Source organism: Hyperolius riggenbachi, chromosome 2 (assembly GCF_040937935.1).
Source record: "Hyperolius riggenbachi isolate aHypRig1 chromosome 2, aHypRig1.pri, whole genome shotgun sequence".
NCBI lineage: Eukaryota > Metazoa > Chordata > Amphibia > Anura > Hyperoliidae > Hyperolius > Hyperolius riggenbachi.
The window spans coordinates 272,666,308-272,686,562 of NC_090647.1; the positions used below are offsets into that span (position 1 = coordinate 272,666,308).

A 20,255-nucleotide genomic window follows, 5' to 3' on the forward strand; every position below is an offset into this window, starting at 1 on the left:
AAACTTTGCTGGGGTTGATGTTAAGCACCAAATCAGGCAGTAATCTAGTGTACACATGAGTCCCACATATTACCTAAAGGGCAAGAATCTAGTGTGTACAGGAACTCCCCATCATCACTTAAAGGGTGTGAATCTAGTGTGTACAGGAGCCCCCATCATCATTTAAAGGGCAAGAATCTAGTGTGTACAGGAGCCCCCATCATCACCTAATGGGCAAGAATCTAGTGTGTACAGGAGCCCCCATCATCATTTAAAGGGCAAGAATCTAGTGTGTACAGGAGCCCCCATCATCATTTAAAGGGCTAGAATCTAGTGTGTACAGGAGCTCCCCATCATCACCTAATGGGCAAGAATCTAGTGTGTACAGGAGCCCCCATCATCACCTAATGGGCAAGAATCTAGTGTGTACAGGAGCCCCCATCATCATTTAAAGGGCGAGAATCTAGTGTGTACAGGAGCCCCCATCATCACCTAATGGGCGAGAATCTAGTGTGTACAGGAACTCCCCATCATCACCTAATGGGCGAGAATCTAGTGTATACAGGAGCCCCCATCATCATTTAAAGGGCGAGAATCTAGTGTGTACAAGAGGCCCCATCATCATTTAAAGGGCGAGAATCTAATGTAAACAGGAGCCCCCATCATCATTTAAAGGGCGAGAATCTAGTGTGTACAGGAGCCCCCATCATCACCTAATGGGCGAGAATCTAGTGTGTACAGGAGCCCCATCATCATTTAAAGGGCAAGAATCTAGTGTGTACAGGAGCCCCCATCATCACCTAATGGGCGAGAATCTAGTGTGTACAGGAGCTCCCCATCATCACCTAATGGGCGAGAAACTAGTGTGTACAGGAGCTCCCCATCATCACCTAATGGGCGAGAATCTAGTGTGTACAGGAGCCCCGATCATCATTTAAAGGGCGAGAATCTAGTGTGTACAGGAGCCCCCATCATCATTTAAAGGGCAAGAATCTAGTGTGTACAGGAGCCCCCATCATCACCTAATGGGTGAGAATCTAGTGTGTACAGGAGCTCCCCATCATTACCTAATGGGCGAGAATCTAGTGTGTACAGGAGCCCCCATCATCACCTAATGGGTGAGAATCTAGTGTGTACAGGAGCTCCCCATCATCACCTAATGGGCGAGAATTTAGTGTGTACAGGAGCCCCCATCATCATTTAAAGGGCGAGAATTTAGTGTGTACAGGAGCTCCCATCATCATTTAAAGGGCAAGAATCTAGTGTGTACAGGAGCCCCCATCATCATTTAAAGGGCGAGAATCTAGTGTGTACAGGAGCCCCCATCATCACCTAATGGGCGAGAATCTAGTGTGTACAGGAACTCCCCATCATCACCTAATGGGCGAGAATCTAGTGTATACAGGAGCCCCCATCATCATTTAAAGGGCGAGAATCTAGTGTGTACAAGAGGCCCCATCATCATTTAAAGGGCGAGAATCTAATGTAAACAGGAGCCCCCATCATCATTTAAAGGGCGAGAATCTAGTGTGTACAGGAGCCCCCATCATCACCTAATGGGCGAGAATCTAGTGTGTACAGGAGCCCCATCATCATTTAAAGGGCAAGAATCTAGTGTGTACAGGAGCCCCCATCATCACCTAATGGGCGAGAATCTAGTGTGTACAGGAGCTCCCCATCATCACCTAATGGGCGAGAAACTAGTGTGTACAGGAGCTCCCCATCATCACCTAATGGGCGAGAATCTAGTGTATACAGGAGCCCCGATCATCATTTAAAGGGCGAGAATCTAGTGTGTACAGGAGCCCCCATCATCATTTAAAGGGCAAGAATCTAGTGTGTACAGGAGCCCCCATCATCACCTAATGGGTGAGAATCTAGTGTGTACAGGAGCTCCCCATCATTACCTAATGGGCGAGAATCTAGTGTGTACAGGAGCCCCCATCATCACCTAATGGGTGAGAATCTAGTGTGTACAGGAGCTCCCCATCATCACCTAATGGGCGAGAATTTAGTGTGTACAGGAGCCCCCATCATCATTTAAAGGGCGAGAATTTAGTGTGTACAGGAGCTCCCATCATCATTTAAAGGGCAAGAATCTAGTGTGTACAGGAGCCCCATCATCATTTAAAGGGCAAGAATCTAGTGTGTACAGGAGCCCCATCATCATTTAAAGGGCGAGATGTTTACTAACTCCATCCCTCTGTGTTGGAGATGTGGCATAGAAAAGGGTGACCTTCTACAGATCTTCTGGTCGTGTAAGAAGCTTACATGATTTTGGTCCGAAGTTAAAACGTTCAAGTGAATGGGAATGCCACCAAAGACCACTTTGTATTGGTCTTTAATGTGGGATTCCAATAAAATTGATTTCAGGTTTGTTGCAGTAATATGACAAAATGTGGAAAACTTCAAGGGGGCTGAATACTTTTGCAAACCACTATATATATTATATATATAATATATATATATATATATATATATATATATATATATATATATATATATACAGAAACCTAAAAGGTGAGAGTCTAGTGTGTACAGAAGCCCACCATTGTCATCCTTAGTGATGTGCACTACACGACCGACCCCGAAGAGCGATATTCTACTAACCCCACCTGCCGCAAGCTCCGTCATGTCAGTAGGTACCAAGTCAGGGGACCTGGCTCTTGTTAGAGCTTACTGCCATTTTTGCTGTAACATTAAAATTACACTCTTTTCTGTTCACAACCACAAAGATGGAAATATTTCGTTTCCTATGTTTCTAATAACAAAATTGTACAATTGAATTTATTTTTTAGGTTTAAAACTTGTGCTGAATGATACATTTTACAGGTGAAAAGCTAACTGTTGGTGTGTAAATGTCTGGAAGTAAAGTATCTCTGCTGCCAGTAGGGATTAGTCAAGTACCAGCCATATACAATGCACACCAGCTTTGGTCAGCCAAGCTAACCGATATGGAGCCATACAGCTGACCATCTGTCAGAAGACAAAGCCTGTTATGCTTGACAGACAACTGCTCTCTGCTGATAACATGACCTGCCAGGATGGCTTGTTCATGTGTGTCATTAGTGTCTCATGGCTATCCAAAGGCTTAATAGGGTTTATCCATTCTCTATTTCATTGCTCAATGCATCAGCAGAGAGCACTCTGCAGTGTAAATGCGGCCATACCATAGGTGGATAAAAAACACCCCACTTCTGTTCGTCATTGATAATTCAGTCATTTTATACTCTGATCAGATTTCTAACAGATGTCTAATCAGAGTCTGCTGATCTTGCTGCTGCAGTGCTTTTGTGCTTCCCAATGCGGCAAAAAACCACTGAGCTGCTGCTCTGCCTGCACATCAACAGGTCTTCATTTATATGCTTCCCAATTGCAATTCTAGTTAACTTCCTCAAATAAATATTGCCAATTGTCATAGAGAGGAAGCAGAAGATTACAGATTGATTCTGCCCATTATCACCAGGGCTGTTAACTTATCCCTGATTAGTAATACGGTCTGATCATTGTTAAACTGACCTAATTTGCCACCACCAGCAGACACTAAGGGCCCGTTCAGACTGCACACGTTTACAGCCGCATTTTGGAAACGCGTGCAGGAGGCCGACACGCACAACATCAGACAGTGCAGTGTCTGATGTTCACACTGCATGTGTTCCGGATCTGGGCGGTCCGGGAACGCATGCTGCACGCAGATTTTGCAAAAACGCGCAGCTGTCCCATTCACTTTTCAGTGATGGGATCAGCCATGCAACGCATACAAACGTGGATGGCGTGCGTTCGCATGCGTTGCGTTCCGCATGCGTGGCCATCCGCGTTTGTAATGTGAACGGGCCTTAAATATCACGTCTATAGCTACCAAGAGGTAGTAGTTTAGTGCCTTAATCGGAGTAAGAATTGGTTTTATTCAGCTCATATCGGTACAAAATAAATTCTGATTCCTGTCATCTATTTCACTGAACAAAATTAAACATGAGTATGGGTATGAGGTTGTTTTTCGGCTTAAGCTATTAAAGAGTAGTATCTATGTGTCCACTATATTTTTAATCTAGAGTCTCTCTTTAGATGGAGAATTAGAATACAGAAATCAGGCTTCATTTAAAATAGGGCTTGACACAAGAACTCATCCAGATATCATAAATACTGGGTCTGCATGAGCTTCAAAGGGTTTCTACAAGTGTTACTAGCACCACACACATATCCAATACACATTCACGACAGGCCTGTTTTTTGAGCCTCTCCAGACAGGAATCAGAAAATGCATAACTGTCATAAGTTCAGAATGATAATAATTCTGACTGAATACATAGTCCAGGTGAATTTCATCCGAAGACTTGATTTCAAGCAGTCCAAACAGTGGGTCTATAAGACCTTGTATAGCCAGAACCTCAAAATAACTCTTTCTCAGAAATTCACCTAAGAAGACTTAGTCACACATAGAATTTGCACAAAATGAGCCTAAAAGGCAGTATAAGATATTGTGTAACTGCTTCTGGACATGTCATTGACTATCAAATAGAACTGCTGTAAATTTCCAAGGAACCTCAAATGGGGTTGTAACAGCAAAAAATGAAAAATTGCCAAAAAATAAAATCCCCCCAAAATATTTGTAACCCCCCCCCCGGGGTTTAGAATAAGTAGCCAGGAGCGGTAAGCCCGAGCTACGCTTGGGCTAGCTAAAATAGCAGCTCCAGCCGCTACCTGGGTCCCACGCGTGATCGGCACTGTCCAGTAGGACTCCAGGACTCTCCAGCTGGCCACCGGGATCCCTGTCTCCTCTCTTCTTCCTGGATCCCAGCAGCCAATCAGTGGTGGTGCGGCATGATGTCATTATGTTCGGGGGCAGTCTGGGAAAGTTAAAGTGGACCTGTACTCTTGCATAGGACAGAAGCAAAACAGCATAACGCACCTGGTATGTATATATAGAGTTTAGGCTGTCTAATCCCTCTGGACCTGAACTCTTGCACAGGATAGAAGCAAACATAGAGAAATGCACCCTGTATGTTTATAGCGAGTTTAGCCTGTCTAATCCCCCCCTCATTTGTCTAATCACAAGTTGAAATTTGATCTCTCCCCGTGTCACATGAAATAAATGCACCCTGCAGGTATTCAGAGAATTTAACCTGCCTAATTCCCCCTCATTTATGTCTAATCACAAGTTGTAATTTGATCTCTCCCCTGTGATTAGACATGACTGCTATAGCAGAGATTGCAGATAAGCTCATTTGAAAGCACAGGATGTTAACAATATAGCCATTTGATTCCCAACTGCTTCTGGACTCAGTGTTTCTGCTGATCTGCCTTACTGTTACCAATTTTTGCCTGGATTTTGTCTACTCTCTGCCGGCTGCCTGCACCCACCTCTGCCTGGATTTTGACTACTCTCTGCCTGCTGCCTGTACCAACCTCTGCCTGGATTTTGACTACTCTCTGCCTGCCTCCTGCACCGACATTTGCCTGGATTTTAACTACTCTTCGCCTGCCGCCTAAGACTGGTAGCAAACGGAAAAAAGTCAGAAAGGAATAACGCTTCTACAACCCCCGATTGTGATGTCGCCCAGGGCCGGGCCGAGGCATAAGCTGAAGAGGCTCCAGCCTCAGGGCGCAGTGTAGGAGGGGACGCAAAATTCATTCAGCTGTCATTCCTAATTGTGTTTGAAGCAGAAAGAAATAAGAAAAGGAGATACATGGAAGTGACTACAAGCCAGATAACTAGAGATTAAGGTGTTGGGGGCCCTGGGGCGCCTCTTAGTCTAGTAGCAATCAGTGTGTGACGGCTGGGGTGGAGGGATGGAGGGGCACACTTTGGTGTCTCAGCCTTGGGTGCTGGAGGACCTTGTCCCGGCTCTGATGTCGCCCATGTGATGTGCCATTCCTTGTTTCAAATTATACCACACGTGAGAGGTGTATTAGGTATATATGTACATACTGTATAGTCTGGTGCCTTATTTGTACAGTTTCACTATTTTTTAAGTTTATTAATAAATTTAATTATTTCAACAATTTTGTGTTCTAGTCTTTTATTATACGCAGGATGTCCACAAGACCTTTAGTCTGACATATTTTGTTGAGTTATGACTTAAGAATTGGAGGCCTAAAATTCTTGAAAAAAAAATGTACCGCTTTTAGACCCATGAATCCAAAAAGAAATGAACCGCAAGGGAAGTTAAAGAGGAACTTTACTGTATACACTTACCTAAAGGATTATTAGGAACACCATACTAATAAGGTGTTTGACCCCCTTTCAGCTTTAGAACTGCCCTAATTCTACGTGGCATTGATTCAACAATGTGCTGAAAGCATTCTTTAGAAATGTTGGCCCATATTGATAGAATAGCATCTTGCAGTTGATGGAGATTTGTGGGATGCACATCCAGGGCATAAAGCTACCGTTCCATCATATTCCAAAGATGCTCTATTGGGTTGAGATCTGGTGACTGTGGGGGCCAATTTAGTACAGTGAACTCATTGTCATGTTCAAGAAACCAATTCTCATTCTGTTTACACAAAATTCTGACGATATCAAGACTCATCTGACTAGGCAACATTTTTCCAGTTTTCAACTGTTCATTTTGGTGAGCTTGTGCAAATTGTAGCCTCTTTTTCCTATTTGTAGTGGAGATGAGTGGTACCCGGTGGGGTCTTCTGCTGTTGTAGCCCATTCGCCTCAAGGTTGTGCGTATTGTGGCATCACAAATGCTTTGCTGCATACCTCGGTTGTAACGAGTGGTTATTTCAGTCAACGTTGCTCTCTTATCAGCTTGAATCAGTCGGCCCATTTTCCTCTGACCTCTAGCATTAACAAGGCATTTTCGCCCACAGGACTGCCGCATACTGGATGTTTTTCCCTTTTCACATCTTTCTTTGTAAACCCTGGAAATGGTTGTGCATGAAAATCCCAGTAACTGAGCAGATTGTGAAATACTCAGACCGGCCTGTCTGGCACCAACAACCATGCCACACTCAGAATTGCTTAAATCACCTTTCTTTCCCATTCTGACATTCAGTTTGGAGTTCAGGAGATTGTCTTGATCAGTACCACACCCCTAAATGCATTGAAGCAACTGCCATGTGATTGGTTGATTAGATAACTGCATTAATGAGAAATTGAGCAGGTGTTCCTAATAATCCTTTAGGTGAGTGTAATGGCTGCCATACACTGGTCGATTGCCACCAGATCGACTAGCAGATAGATCCCTCTGTGATCGAATCTGATCAAAGAGGGATCTATTGGCTGCCTACACTGCAAACAGATTTTGAATCGCTTTCACTATGAAACCAGCTCACAATCTGTGGAGCTGCTGCTGCCGCCGCCCCCCGTGCATACATTACCTGATCCAGCCGGCGTGAGTCCCCCGGTCTCCGCTGTCTTCTTCTCCGCTCTGGGCTCCAGCTTCACTTTACTTCCTGTCCGGGGAAGTTTAAACAGTAGAGGGCGCTTTACTGTTTAAACTTCCTGTTGGGACAGGAAGAAGTGAAGCCTGCCGGAGCCCAGCGGAAAAGGGACAGCGGGGATACGCGCCGGCCGGATCAGGTAATGTATTGGCGCTAGCGTTGGTCGTCGGGCATTCAAACGCCGCTATTGACGCACTCCCAACCCGCCGGTGATCGGCGCGCGGACAGATCGACGGGAACGATCGATTTCAGATGGAAATTGATCGTTCAGTCAATGTTTGCGCAACGATTTCACAGCAGATTCGATCACAGTGATCGAATCTGCTGTATATCGGCGGGAAATAGTATAAGTGTATGGGCCCCTTAAAGCTTTATGTATAAAATTGCTTATTTTGTGCAATATTCATTTATAAATGAGTTAGTCAATGTTTGCACATTGTAAAATCTCTTGTCACTCTGATTTACAGTCTTAATTTATCAGATATCTTTACTGCTTGATAGTTCATCACCGTGGAATGTTTGTTTGCTTGTGAAGTTTTCAGAAAAAACACCAGGGCCCATATGCAATTCAAGTTTTCTCCTAGGAGATAATTTTTCAACTTCAATTTTAAATAACTTTTCAGCACTTTACAATGGAAAAGGTACCAAAAAGTAGGTGAAAGAGTACTGTAAAAATTATTTGTTTACTTTTTGGTGGTTTAACCATTTCTGCCGCCCGGATGTGAAGCTCACGTCTGGGCGGCTGCTCTGCTGCGGTGCCGCGCTTCGGCACGCTTCGGGCGCGCTCCCGCGCACACCCTCATGCCCCCGTGGTGTCCCCCGGTAGCCCTGGAATCAGTGAACAGGAACATGGTTCCCGATCACCGATCCGTGTCCCCAGCAGAAAAACCGAAGCGCTCTTACTAGAGGCTTCAGTCTTTCTGCGCATCAAAATTTCTGCATCCCCCTTGTGCTTCCGCTTAGCGAGAAGCACAAGGAGGGGAAAAAAAACTGAAGGTGGCCATCTTGTGGCCAAATAGTAAAACTACATCTACATATTTTTTACATTACAATTTACACATTATAACATTAAAATAAATAGGTTTTTAATTATGGTAGCGTGGATTATTTTAAAGCTATAATGGCCGAAAACTGATAAATAATGAATTGTTTCCATTTTTTTTCTTATTAATCCTGTTAACCTCCCTGGCGGTCTATTAAGATCGCCAGGGCGGCTGCGGGAGGGTTTTTTTTTTATTAAAAAAAAACTGTTTCATGCAGCCAACTGAAAGTTGGCTGCATGAAAGCCCACTAGAGGGCGCTCCGGAGGTGTTCTTCCGATCGCCTCCGGCGCCCAGAATAAACAAGGAAGGCCGCAATGAGCAGCCTTCCTTGTTTTGCTTACATCGTCGCCATAGCGACGAGCGGAGTGACGTCATGGACGTCAGCCGACGTCCTGACGTCAGCCGCCTCCGATCCAGCCCTTAGCGCTGCGCAGGGCTCGGGCGGCTGGGGGGACTCTCTTTCGCCGCTGCTCGCGGCGGATCGCCGCAGAGCGGCGGCGATCAGGCAGCACATGCGGCTGGCAAAGTGCCGGCTGCGTGTGCTGCTTTTTATTTCGCTCAAATCGGCCCAGCAGGGCCTGAGCGGCGACCTCCGGCGGTGATGGACGTGTATAGTCGTCCATACCGCTGAGGAGGTTAAAATGCATTTATAAAAAAATAAGTCTTAGCAAAATGTACCACCCACAGAAAGCCTAATTAGTGGCGGAAAAAACAAGAAATAGATCAATAAATTGTGATAAGTAGTGATAAAGTTATTAGCGATTAAATGGGAGGTGAAAATTGCTCTGATGCATAAGGTGAAAAATCCCTGCGGGCTGAAATGGTTAAAGGGCATTTTATTTACAAGTTGAGAAAATATCACCCAGGATAAAACTCAGGTGTAAAAGTGAATTGCATATGGCCCCAGGGTCCTCATACAATTATTTTTTGTTCTCCTTTGTTTTCTCCTAGAAGGTAATTTTTCCTCTTATATTTAAAATTACTTTTCAGCACTTTCTCATTAAAAAAATTAGTTGAAAACTACTATAAAAATTATTTTGATTATTTTCTTGCTTGCTGGTAGTTTTAAAATGCATTTTATTTGCAAGTTGTGAAAATGTCACTTAGGAGTAAACTTGGGTGAAAAAGTGAATTGCATATGTGCCCTGGTCTCCTAGAGTGCACTGGGAGGCGAAGGCTCCATGACATCATAGCTTAAGCTAAGCATCACTGTGAGGACAGGGTTACATACCAAAATATTAGATATTGGAAGTGTTTCTGATGGCAAAACCAGGATAATTCAAGTAAAAAGGGTACCCTGATTACAAAGAGAACCCAAGCTGAAGCTCAGGTTCAGAAACACATACTTACCTAAGGTGAGGGAAGCCTCTGGATCCTAATGAGTCTTCCCTCAATGCCCTCTGGTCCTTGCTGCTCTTGGACCTTCTCGCTGATCGGTGCTGTTCTGCAGCTGCACAAACACGGCTGTGGCTGTGCAGTAGCATGGAGCTGCCTTGCATGAGTAGCTCTGTCTTACTGTGCAGGCACAACTGTACTTGCGCAGGCTCTGTATAACCATGTCCATGCTTAAAGGGGAGCACTGCTCTGATCAGATTACCAACAAGCCCTTGTTGGTAATGTTTGGAGGGTCCACAAGCGGTAACAGTGGACAGTGAGTGAAGCCTCATTAGGATCCAGGGGCCTCTTCTTAGGTAAGTATGTGATTTTGTACCTGAGCTTTGGCTTGGGTACACATAAAACATGCGTAGATCCAGTGTATGGGCCCTGTCCCTGCTTAGAAAATGTGGTGGCAAGTTAGCCAATATATTTTATGACCCTGATTTAAAACTTTCTTCTGTAACTAGTGGCTAACACGGTACAATACTCCACTGCATCTATCTGTGCAGAAAGAAAATATAAGAGAATATGTATTACCATGCTATATATCTGACAAGTACAATTTTGCAATCTACATCAAAAATAAGTCTCACCTACCTCTGCTAGGAAAAAGGCAGCATTTATTAAACGTGATTGCAAGCTGTAAATGAAAGTGACAGATGTAGGGAGAATCTCATTTTATGGCTTCCTACCTGGATACAGCACATAGAAGAATATATCACATTATGGTCTGCTAGGGATCTGAGTATTTCTCCGTTCCTATGATTTTCTTTCACTAAAGGAAAATCCTGTAAATTACCTTCTTCAGAGCTCCTTACTTTTGAAATCTTTTTTCAGATGACAATTACATTTAATTTTCAGCCTGCCTGACAGGCTTCCTGTGGGCAGAAAACCAAGATGTTGGCTAATATCTGTGCTTTCGGAAGCTACGGGAACTAGTTCAAATTTTCTATTTCCTCAAATGTGTTTTTCCTCCTGCTTTATATAATTGAAAAACATGGCACCACAACATCCAAGCAGTATGTCCAGTCCAACAGTTACAGTACTATAATTGTAACAGTGTTTAAGTCAAAGGATAAGTGTAGTTTTTATATCAAATCAGCCCACATTCTCCTGATCAGTTAGGCAATTACTGTTACATTTATAATGCACTGCTGATTTTTTATCTGAGAAAACCCTTCCATACTGACCATTGTACAACATCCTAAAGTGCGTACAGAAGCCCAATGGTTGTCGCCCAAAGATATCAAAACTTGACCATTCAGGTGACAGTATGGGCTCTATTCACAAAGCTTCTAATAAATAACTTTTTTTAATCTCTTAATGAATAAAAATAACCTTTCAGCACATTTACAAGTAAAATAAACACTCAAAGTAAGTTGTTCCTGATTAATTTCATTTTTAATATTACTTTTCTTAACTTAATTATATTATATTTTTGCTCTTGGAGAGCTTAAAAATGAAACATAGATAAGATGAAAATGGAGAAAAACAGGTGAAAAAGCTTTGTGAATCATGCCCTTTGTGGGCTGAGTGCTGAGTGCTGAACAGATGCCTTGCTCAAAGTGACACATACTGTTTCTGTGAGGAAGGGAGGAAGAATGGCAGCGCAGTGCATGGCGAAGTGGCTTCTAGTGCAAAGGGTAGGGATGGGAACAGTGTGCACAGGGATCACTCTTGTTTAAAGATAGGGGTGGGCACTTTCTTAAAAGGGCAGGTTAATTTAAAGAGACCTAGCCTCCATTCCAGCATAGAAATATGTGATCACAAACAAAAAAACACTACAAGCAGAAGTCCTTGTTAATGCCATCAGGTTCTCTCATCCACCAGCTTGTTGGTCCAAAGATCTTTACGACATAGCAGCACATTAACACTGTCACTTCATCAGGGTGGATATTTTACATGAGGCTTTCCTCAACAAGTTTATTTATGTGCACAACTGATATGCTCAGTAGATGAGCTTGCTGGTGGCTCCCTATGGTGGGAAAATATCGCCTAGGAGAAAACATAGGAGAAAAAGTGAAGTGAATAAGGACCAATGTGAGGTGGGTCACTTGGTTCTCAGAGCAGCAAGGGAAAACACAAAGCTTTGAGAACCTACAAAACTGTAGATTGCCATGGTTTATACATGAATTGCAGTGAGTAAGGTAGAGGTTCAGCTGCACCACTCTTTTATTTGATAATTATTTGGTTTGCTGGCAACATGTACAGTAAAAACTACAGGCAGGAACCTTACAGATAACCTGGATGTCTGTTATTTCTTATGTGAACTTAGTTGACACCCTGCTGCTACGCACAATTTCATAGCGTGTATGTACCTGGTGAGATTACAAGAACCAGAAGTTCCCTGAAAAACCGCACCACTCAACTCAGAGGTACAAATTTATGACATCTTTATTCAGTACACAAAACCATAAAAACAATTAAGATCAACATCAAGGAGCACTCCGCACAAATGTATAATCATATAGTTAGTAACAATCAACTCACAAACGTCCTGCGATATTAACATAGTATATATGTATATGATATGTACTCACACCATTGTGAGATATGAATGGTTAAATTAATACATGAATGATGCCCCGGATGATCAGGTACAGCCCCTCAACTAATAAAGTGCAAATGCATATAGTGTATAAAGGGACTGACAAGTCCTATATAAACAGTGAAGATGGAGGGTCAATGAAAAGACCTCCACGTAGGACAGTGTGAAAGATCTGCAGCCGTGAAAGTGAGAGATGAAAATGAGAGATAAAAACCACTACGTGAGAGCAATACCCCCAAAGAAGAGGGGAGTGAAGAAAGTGTCTGGAGGCTGTAGCTTACCGGGTGGCAGAGCGGTGAGATGGCAAAGAGGAGAGCGCCCCCGTGATAGGCCGTCGCGATTCGCTGCCTGGGATGTGCAGCTTCGTCTGGGCCCAGTACCTCTGAGTTGAGTGGTGCGGTTTTTCAGGGAACTTCTGGTTCTTGTAATGTTGTAGGTTTTTGGTTCCTTTCTGCACACTCCTCATCTATCTACCTATTTACTAAGATTCCATGAGAATGTGGATGGTGCTTGCCCATTTGTTTTGTCTATGTACCTGGTGAGGAGACCAGTCATTGGGTACCTCCTATAGTACAGACTGTGATAGCTCAGAAAGATGCAGCTTCTGCATTCCCCTTTGCAGTCTGAAGGTTGGGTTATACAAGGCAAGAACCAGCACTCTCATCCTGAGCCTAAAACCACTCAGTTTCCTCAGGTCATGTAATCAGAATTTTGAGCGCATTTTAGCTGCAGAACCCTCATTTTCTCCAAAATTGAATATTTGAGTATTGAGAAAAGAATGTAATAAATGGAATTTCAGATCTTCCCCGGGAGGTGGACATTAATAAAACCACCTTTCAGTGACCCTCTGTTGTGCAGTGGTATGATGGTTAGCACTGTCGCCTTGCAGCGCTGAGTCTCTGGTTCGAAGCCCAACCAGGGTACTATCTACACAGAGTTTGTATGCTCTCCCCTTATTTGCGTGGGTTTCTTCCATGCACTCAGATTTCCTCCCACATCTACAAAAACATACAGAGACATTAATTGGCTTACCCCTAAATTGGCCCTAGACTATGATACACACACTACACAATGCATGACATATGACTATGGTAGGGATTAGATTGTGAGGTCCTCTAAGCCAAGGGACAGTTAAGTGACAACACAATATACTACAGGATCTTCTCAAAAAATTATCATATTGTGATAGGCCTGGTGCACACCAGAGGAGTTTTTCTGAGCGTTTTGAGTTTTTAAATCTGCTGCTAATGTTATCCTATGTGTCTGTGCACACTGGAGCAATGAGGTTTTGTAAAAAACCCCATAGCATTACATTGGGAAGAGCTTTTGAAACCTCTAAAAGCTCTTCCCAATGTAATGCTATGTTTTTTTTTTTACAAAACCTCATTGCTCCAGTGTGCACAGACACATAGGAGCAGTGCCACAGGCTGATTGCCTCCATGCCACGCCGCATTGAAGCAGTCGTTTCTGCAAAAGGATTCCCGACCAAGTATTAAGTGCATAACTGAACATAATTATTTGAAGGTTGACTTTTTTTGCATAAACATGGCGGCATACATATGGGTTAGGCCACGCCCCCCTGACCCCATAGGACAGACTTCTCTATAAGACTTGAACAATCCCCCCCCTCCGCCATTCTTTTTTTCTGTCCTCGATGGACAGGTTCTCTATGACTATTTTTATGGGGTTTTTTTTCCCTCTATTTACCTCCTTTTTCCTTTTTTGGAGAGGTAGATAGTGTACAGTGGTTTCTGAGCCTCTTCCGCTTTTCTAACCGGCTATAAAACCTTTTAAATAAAGGTAGAAGCCGTGTGTATGCCCTGTGACAAAGTTACCTCGATTTGCCTGGTGGGGAGCGAAGTCTCGCAGGACCTAACGCGAGAACTGCTGCTGGCAATCCTATTGGATGGTAAAGAAGGGATTGCCAGCATCCAAGATGGCGCAGACAAAGCTCTGCAAATCTCGCGAGAGCCGAGATTTGGAGCTGGAGAGGGATTGGCCAGCACAGCTTCCTTTCAAAAAGCAGGAAGAGACTGCAAAGAATGTGCAGCCATCGCGGAGAGGCAGCGTGGGTGGCAGCGTCTAGCAGCCGGTACCACGCTCTTGGCCTCATAAAGCCTCCTGATGCAGCAAGATACCTTCCTGGTTTCCTACTCCTCTTCGGATTCAGGTAGAATAACATCTTACTTTTGAATGCTGGGGATGATACTTATGGCAAATGGACAAATGGACAAGGTATTGCTGGGGATGATGCTTATGGAGAAAACTCTTGTTTGTGTATTTTAAAGGTGAAATGGATGATTCAATGCCAGGCACTTCTGCTGGGGTATCCAGGTAACAGGATACTAAATGTATCCTTATCTCTGATTTATGCACTGGGTGTTCTTTTTTCAGCATTTATTTTAGATCACCTGGTTGCTGGGCAGTGTACTTAAAAAAGAGTGCTCTTTTCTCTCTCTCTATATATTTTTGTGCATTATTTATACGGATTTTTTTAGTGAAAACACCACGTTTATTTCTTTTGTGTTTTCACAGTCCGTATGAGGGAGAAGAGGGACGTAAGATCGCTAAAAGCAATCAGTCCTTTCCTGGGAGAAAATTATCACGCTCCCGATCTCGAGATAGATATGAAGATTATCTTCAATCAATCAGAGCGAATTCTCCTAGAAGAGATTCTCTACATGTGGACTCCTTTCAAAGAAGGAATACATCTAGAGAGTTTGGCTACAGAAAAAGCCCCACTAGGATCTCACCAGAGCACCGTTCAGGGAGAGGCTATTATGATAACTACAGAGAAAGATCGCCTAGGAGATATGATTATTATTACAGGCGTTCTCCTACACGCCCCTCATACTATGACAGATATGACTCTGATTGTTTTTCTCCCAGGGGATATCGTTTTGCTAATCATTCCCCGGGAAGGCAGCAAAGAGAAAGGTCGCAATCCCCTAACTCGGAGGATATGGCCCGTTATAAAAAGCCGGACCCAGACTTATGCTGGTCTTGTGCGCAACCAGCATTACCTAACAAAAGAGTCTGCGAATCCTGTTTTTCTGAGCTAGCTAGAAATAAAGAAGCAGACAATGAACAAGTATTAACTTATATACAGCAAGCAGTCCAGGACACTTTTCAAAAAATGTCAGCGTCCCAGACAGTCGCCGCAGCAACGCCTGCGCCAACCCAACCGGAGGAATCGAGTTCTCAGGGTGAGCTTCCTCCGATTGGGTTTGATTTTGCATTAGTACCAGCTTTCATAGAGGCAATAAAATCAGCAATTGAGTGGCAAGAAGAGGAGGATTCGCAGCAGGAGCAGGATAAATACTATCCGCACCTTCAGTCCAAGCCAAAATCCTTTCCCTTTATGAAAGTAATAAAGGACATAATACTAAAAGAATGGTCAAAGCAAGAGAAACCTTCCCTAGCGAATAGATTCTCAAAGCTCTATCCATTGAACACTGAAGAAACAAAGTTTATTGATATTGCCCCGGTAGTAGATGCTTCTATCATGAGACTAGCGAAACACGTAACCTTACCTATGGATAACGCAGTTTTATTTAAAGACCCATTAGATAGGAAAATTGACTCTGATTTAAGGAAAGCTTTTCTGGCCGCTGGAGCGGCATGTAAGCCAGCCATAGCTTTGACCTCCCTGGCCAAGGCCATAAAGATATGGGTAGATAACGTAGAAGTCATGTTGAATTCAGACACGGATAAAGATACAATCATTAAAGCATTAGACGAATTAAAGCTCACTGGTGATTTTGTTGGGGAATCAGCAATAGATACGATAAGATCCTCAGCAAGATCAATGTTACACACTGTCACAGCGAAGCGAGCACTCTGGTTAAAGCCTTGGTCTGCAGATCAGGCGTCCAGGCATAACTGGTGTAAAATTCCTTACGATGGGACTCATTTATTTGGCCCAGTCATGGACAAAGCCATCTCGGTAGTTACTGGAGGAAAAACGGGATTAATTCCGCAAGATAGGAAACCTAAGGAATATAGACAGCAAAATTCCAGAAGGTTCTTTACAAACAGATTCCAGCAGGCACGGTCATACAGACCAGGAAAACAGTTTAGTAGAAACTGGAGAGGAACACAGTCAACATTCCTCAAGTCTAACAGGAATAAAGCAACCCCTTCTACGCAGCAGAGTAAAAAATCGTTTTGAGGGTGCGGCCACTCAAGAATCTCCGGTAGGGGCAAGACTTCGTCTCTACTGGAAGTCTTGGGTGGAGGCCATAGAAGACCCGTGGGTTCTGAAAACACTAAAGAGGGGTCACATGTGGAGATTCGGGAGAACCCCTCCCGTAAGTCGTTTCATCATGACAAAGGTTCCACAGAACGAACAAAAATATCGAATCCTGATAGATTATGTCCGTTCATTGAAAAAGGCAAAAGCAATAATTCCAGTTCCAATAGGGGAAAAATTCAAAGGAATTTATTCACCACTATTCTTAGTGCCAAAATCAACAGGCAATTGGAGACCGGTTTTAGATCTAAAATTTCTAAACCGTTATATAGAGATAAGGCATTTCAAAATGGAATCCCTACAATTAATAATCCCCATGATTCAGGTGAACGATTGGATGTCATCTGTAGATCTGGCAGACGCATACCTACATATCCCAATCAATCAACACTACCAAAAATTCTTACGTTTCGCTGTCCAAGGGAAGCACTATCAGTTCCAGGCACTGCCATTCGGTATCTCTACGGCCCCAAGATGCTTTACAAAGGTCCTACTACCAGTAATAGCTTTTCTCAGAACGCAGGGATTGCGGATTTTCCATTATCTAGACGATATACTTCTTCTGAATCAGGACAAAGATTTTCTTCTTTCTCATCAGGAAAAGTTATTAACAACACTGGAGAGCCTGGGATGGTTAGTGAACCTAGAAAAAAGTCATCTTATTCCCTCACAGGACATGGTGTTTCTAGGAGCCAGATTTATAACAACAGAAAACAAAATTATGTTGCCACAACAAAAGGTTTGTTTAATTCAGGAAAAAGTGTTACAAGTCATACATACACGGAGATTATCGGTGAGACAGTGTATGAGCCTATTAGGGACATTATCATCGACAAGACTGATGGTCAGGTGGGCCCATTGGCACCTGAGGGTTCTACAGAATTACTTTCTGAGAGAATGGAACAGGAAAAGTTTGAAGCAGATATTAATCCTTCCGGAACAAGTGATTTCGTCCTTGTCTTGGTGGACGACCAAAAAGCATCTTTTGAACTGTCATCAAATCGAGCCTCCAACGCCACTACTGATTACCTTTCGATGCAAGCGGCTCAGGTTGGGGGGCTCACTGCAACGGTATCCACATGCAAGGAAAATGGATGCGGCCAAGCAATCGTGTCCCATCAAACGTCCTGGAACTGAGAGCGGCTTTTATGGCCCTAAAATCCTTTCACTTCCTAATCTACAAAAAGAATGTATTATTGAGAATAGACAATGTAACTGCGGTTACCTACATAAAAAGACAGGGGGGAACTCGGAGCTTAGCTCTGCTTCAGGAGACGAGCAAAATAATGGATTGGGCACAGAGGAATCTGGCCAATCTGTCAGCAACCTACCTACCGGGGACCAACAATCATATAGCAGACCATCTGAGCAGGACATTTGCAGATCAGAACGAGTGGCGACTGAACGATCAAATATTCAATTGGATTACAGAACTATGGGGCAGACCAGAAGTGGACCTCTGGGCGACTCCGTGCAATGCGAAAGTAGAGAGGTTCTTCACCAGATACCCTCATCCGGGAGCATTGGGAACAGACTGCTTAACGCAGGAATGGACTTTCAGCACAGGATATGCCTTTCCTCCACTTCCCATGATACCCAGGTTCCTTCAGAAAGTGTCAACAGGGTCCGCCACGATCATAGCTATAATGCCGTTCTGGCCCCGGAGACCCTGGTTTCCCTTGGCGATAGACTTGAGTGTGGAAAAGCCAATAAAACTCCCGCAGTGGCACAATCTTCTGTTCCAGGGGAAACTTCTGTATCCGGATGTGCAAACACTACACTTAACTGCGTGGAAACTGAGAGGCAAGCATACTTAAATCAGGGCTGCTCCAATCCTGTAGTAGAGACTCTCCTAAAAGCTAGGAAATCCTCAACAAATTCAACTTATTACAAAATCTGGGAAAGATTCGCTACCTTCGCATTGGAAAAATCTTTTGACAAATTATCACCTAATGTAGGCAATATCTTAGACTTTCTTCAGTCAGGAGTCGACAAATCGCTAAGCCTCTCGGCTCTAAAAGTCCAAGTCTCAGCTATATCAGCACTGACAGCTACGAAGTGGGCACTACATCCATTAGTGGTACAATTTCTTAAAGCAGTTCTAAAAATCCGTCCACCGAGAAAACCTTTTTTCCCGAAGTGGGATCTGTGTATAGTCCTTGATGCAATGTCTCTGCCACCGTTTCATCCTATAGAAACAGCCTCCTTACAAGATATAACTTTAAAAACCCTTTTTCTTACAGCAATATCTTCAGCGAAGAGGGTGTCAGACCTGCAAGCTTTAGGTTGTTCAGGAAATTTGCTTGAGTTCTATCCAGATAGAGTGATAATTAGACCAGTACTCTCCTATATTCCAAAAGTGGCCTCTGTGTTTCATATTAATCAGGAGCTGACGCTCCCTACCTTCTCAGTCGAAGGGGAGGACCATCCTTTAGATGTCGGCAGGTCAATAAAAGCCTATCTGGCAGCCACAGCTTCCTTCAGAACATCAGAACATTTGTTCATCAATTCACAAGGAGTAAACAAAGGCAAAAAGGTATCTGCAAGGACACTTTCTGCATGGTTAGTAAAAGCTATTCAGAAAGCATACCAGTTGAAAGGTTTGCCAATACCTCAAGAAGTGAAAGCTCACTCCACGAGGGGTATGGCTGCATCATATGCTCAGTTTTCAAAAGTATCCTTAGATACTATTTGTAAAGCAGCTAGCTGGTCATCTTCAAATACGTTTGTTTCTGACTATAAAGTTGATTCTGCTTTCTGGTCATCCTTGAATTTTGGTAAAGCTGTATTATCGGCAAACTGTTAAATAAAAATAGTGTGTTTACTGCAATTTCCCTCCCTCATTATTGATTGGATACATCCCATATGTATGCCGCCATGTTTATGCAAGAAACTAGAAAATTGAATACTTACCTCCAGTAATTTTCTTTTCTTGTATAAACAATGGCGGCATACAAATCCCACCCTTCTGTCCATTCGAGGACTAATTTTTACCAAGAATGGCGGAGGGGGGGGATTGTTCAAGTCTTATAGAGAAGTCTGTCCTATGGGGTCAGGGGGGCGTGGCCTAACCCATATGTATGCCGCCATTGTTTATACAAGAAAAGAAAATTACTGGAGGTAAGTATTCAATTTTCTAGTTTCTCTTATTGGTCGAAAGAAATATGCTAATTTTTTGAGATAGGAATTTTGGGTTTTCATGAGCTGCATGCCAAAAGCATCAATATTAAAACAATAAAAGGCTTGAACTGCTTCAGTTGTGTGTAATGAATCTAAAACATATGAAAGTCTAATGTTTATCAGTACATTACAGAAAATAATGAACTTTATCACAATATGCTAATTTTTTGAGAAGATCTTGTATGTCCAGCACTGCGGAAGGTGTCAGCCCTATATAAATAATAAATAAGCCTGCAGTATCTCAGTTAATCAGGCCTTGTATCCGGTAAGTTCTTTTTAGTATCAGAAGGTTGCTGTGCAGTTGGGCAGAAAATTGTCTTGGTTGGCATTTTGTGAGGAATGTCTATTAAGAACAGACAATTGCTCTATTTGTGAACTCTGTTCTGTGCTCAGCTGCAAGTTGCTGCTATTTCCTGAGCAATCTATTCAGTTCTCTGCTGTGTAGTTTATGTAAGGCAAACAATGTAAAACCTACATCCTT

General features: G+C 43.2%; 1 protein-coding gene across 3 annotated transcripts in view; it reads left to right on the forward strand.

The window, feature by feature from the left end:
- Positions 1-20,255, forward strand: part of LOC137546350 (ras GTPase-activating protein 4-like) — a 200,002-nt gene that overhangs the window by 45,353 nt on the left and 134,394 nt on the right. For 2 of the 3 annotated variants that reach the window (XM_068268684.1, XM_068268688.1), the window contains exon 1: positions 14,374-14,512. The exons of the other annotated variant lie outside the window; for it this stretch is intronic. In XM_068268684.1, coding sequence (XP_068124785.1) covers positions 14,385-14,512 — 128 coding nt within the window. In that variant the 5' untranslated portion in view covers positions 14,374-14,384. Of the gene's footprint in view, positions 1-14,373; positions 14,513-20,255 lie in introns of those variants that run through there. 3 annotated transcript variants of the gene reach the window in all.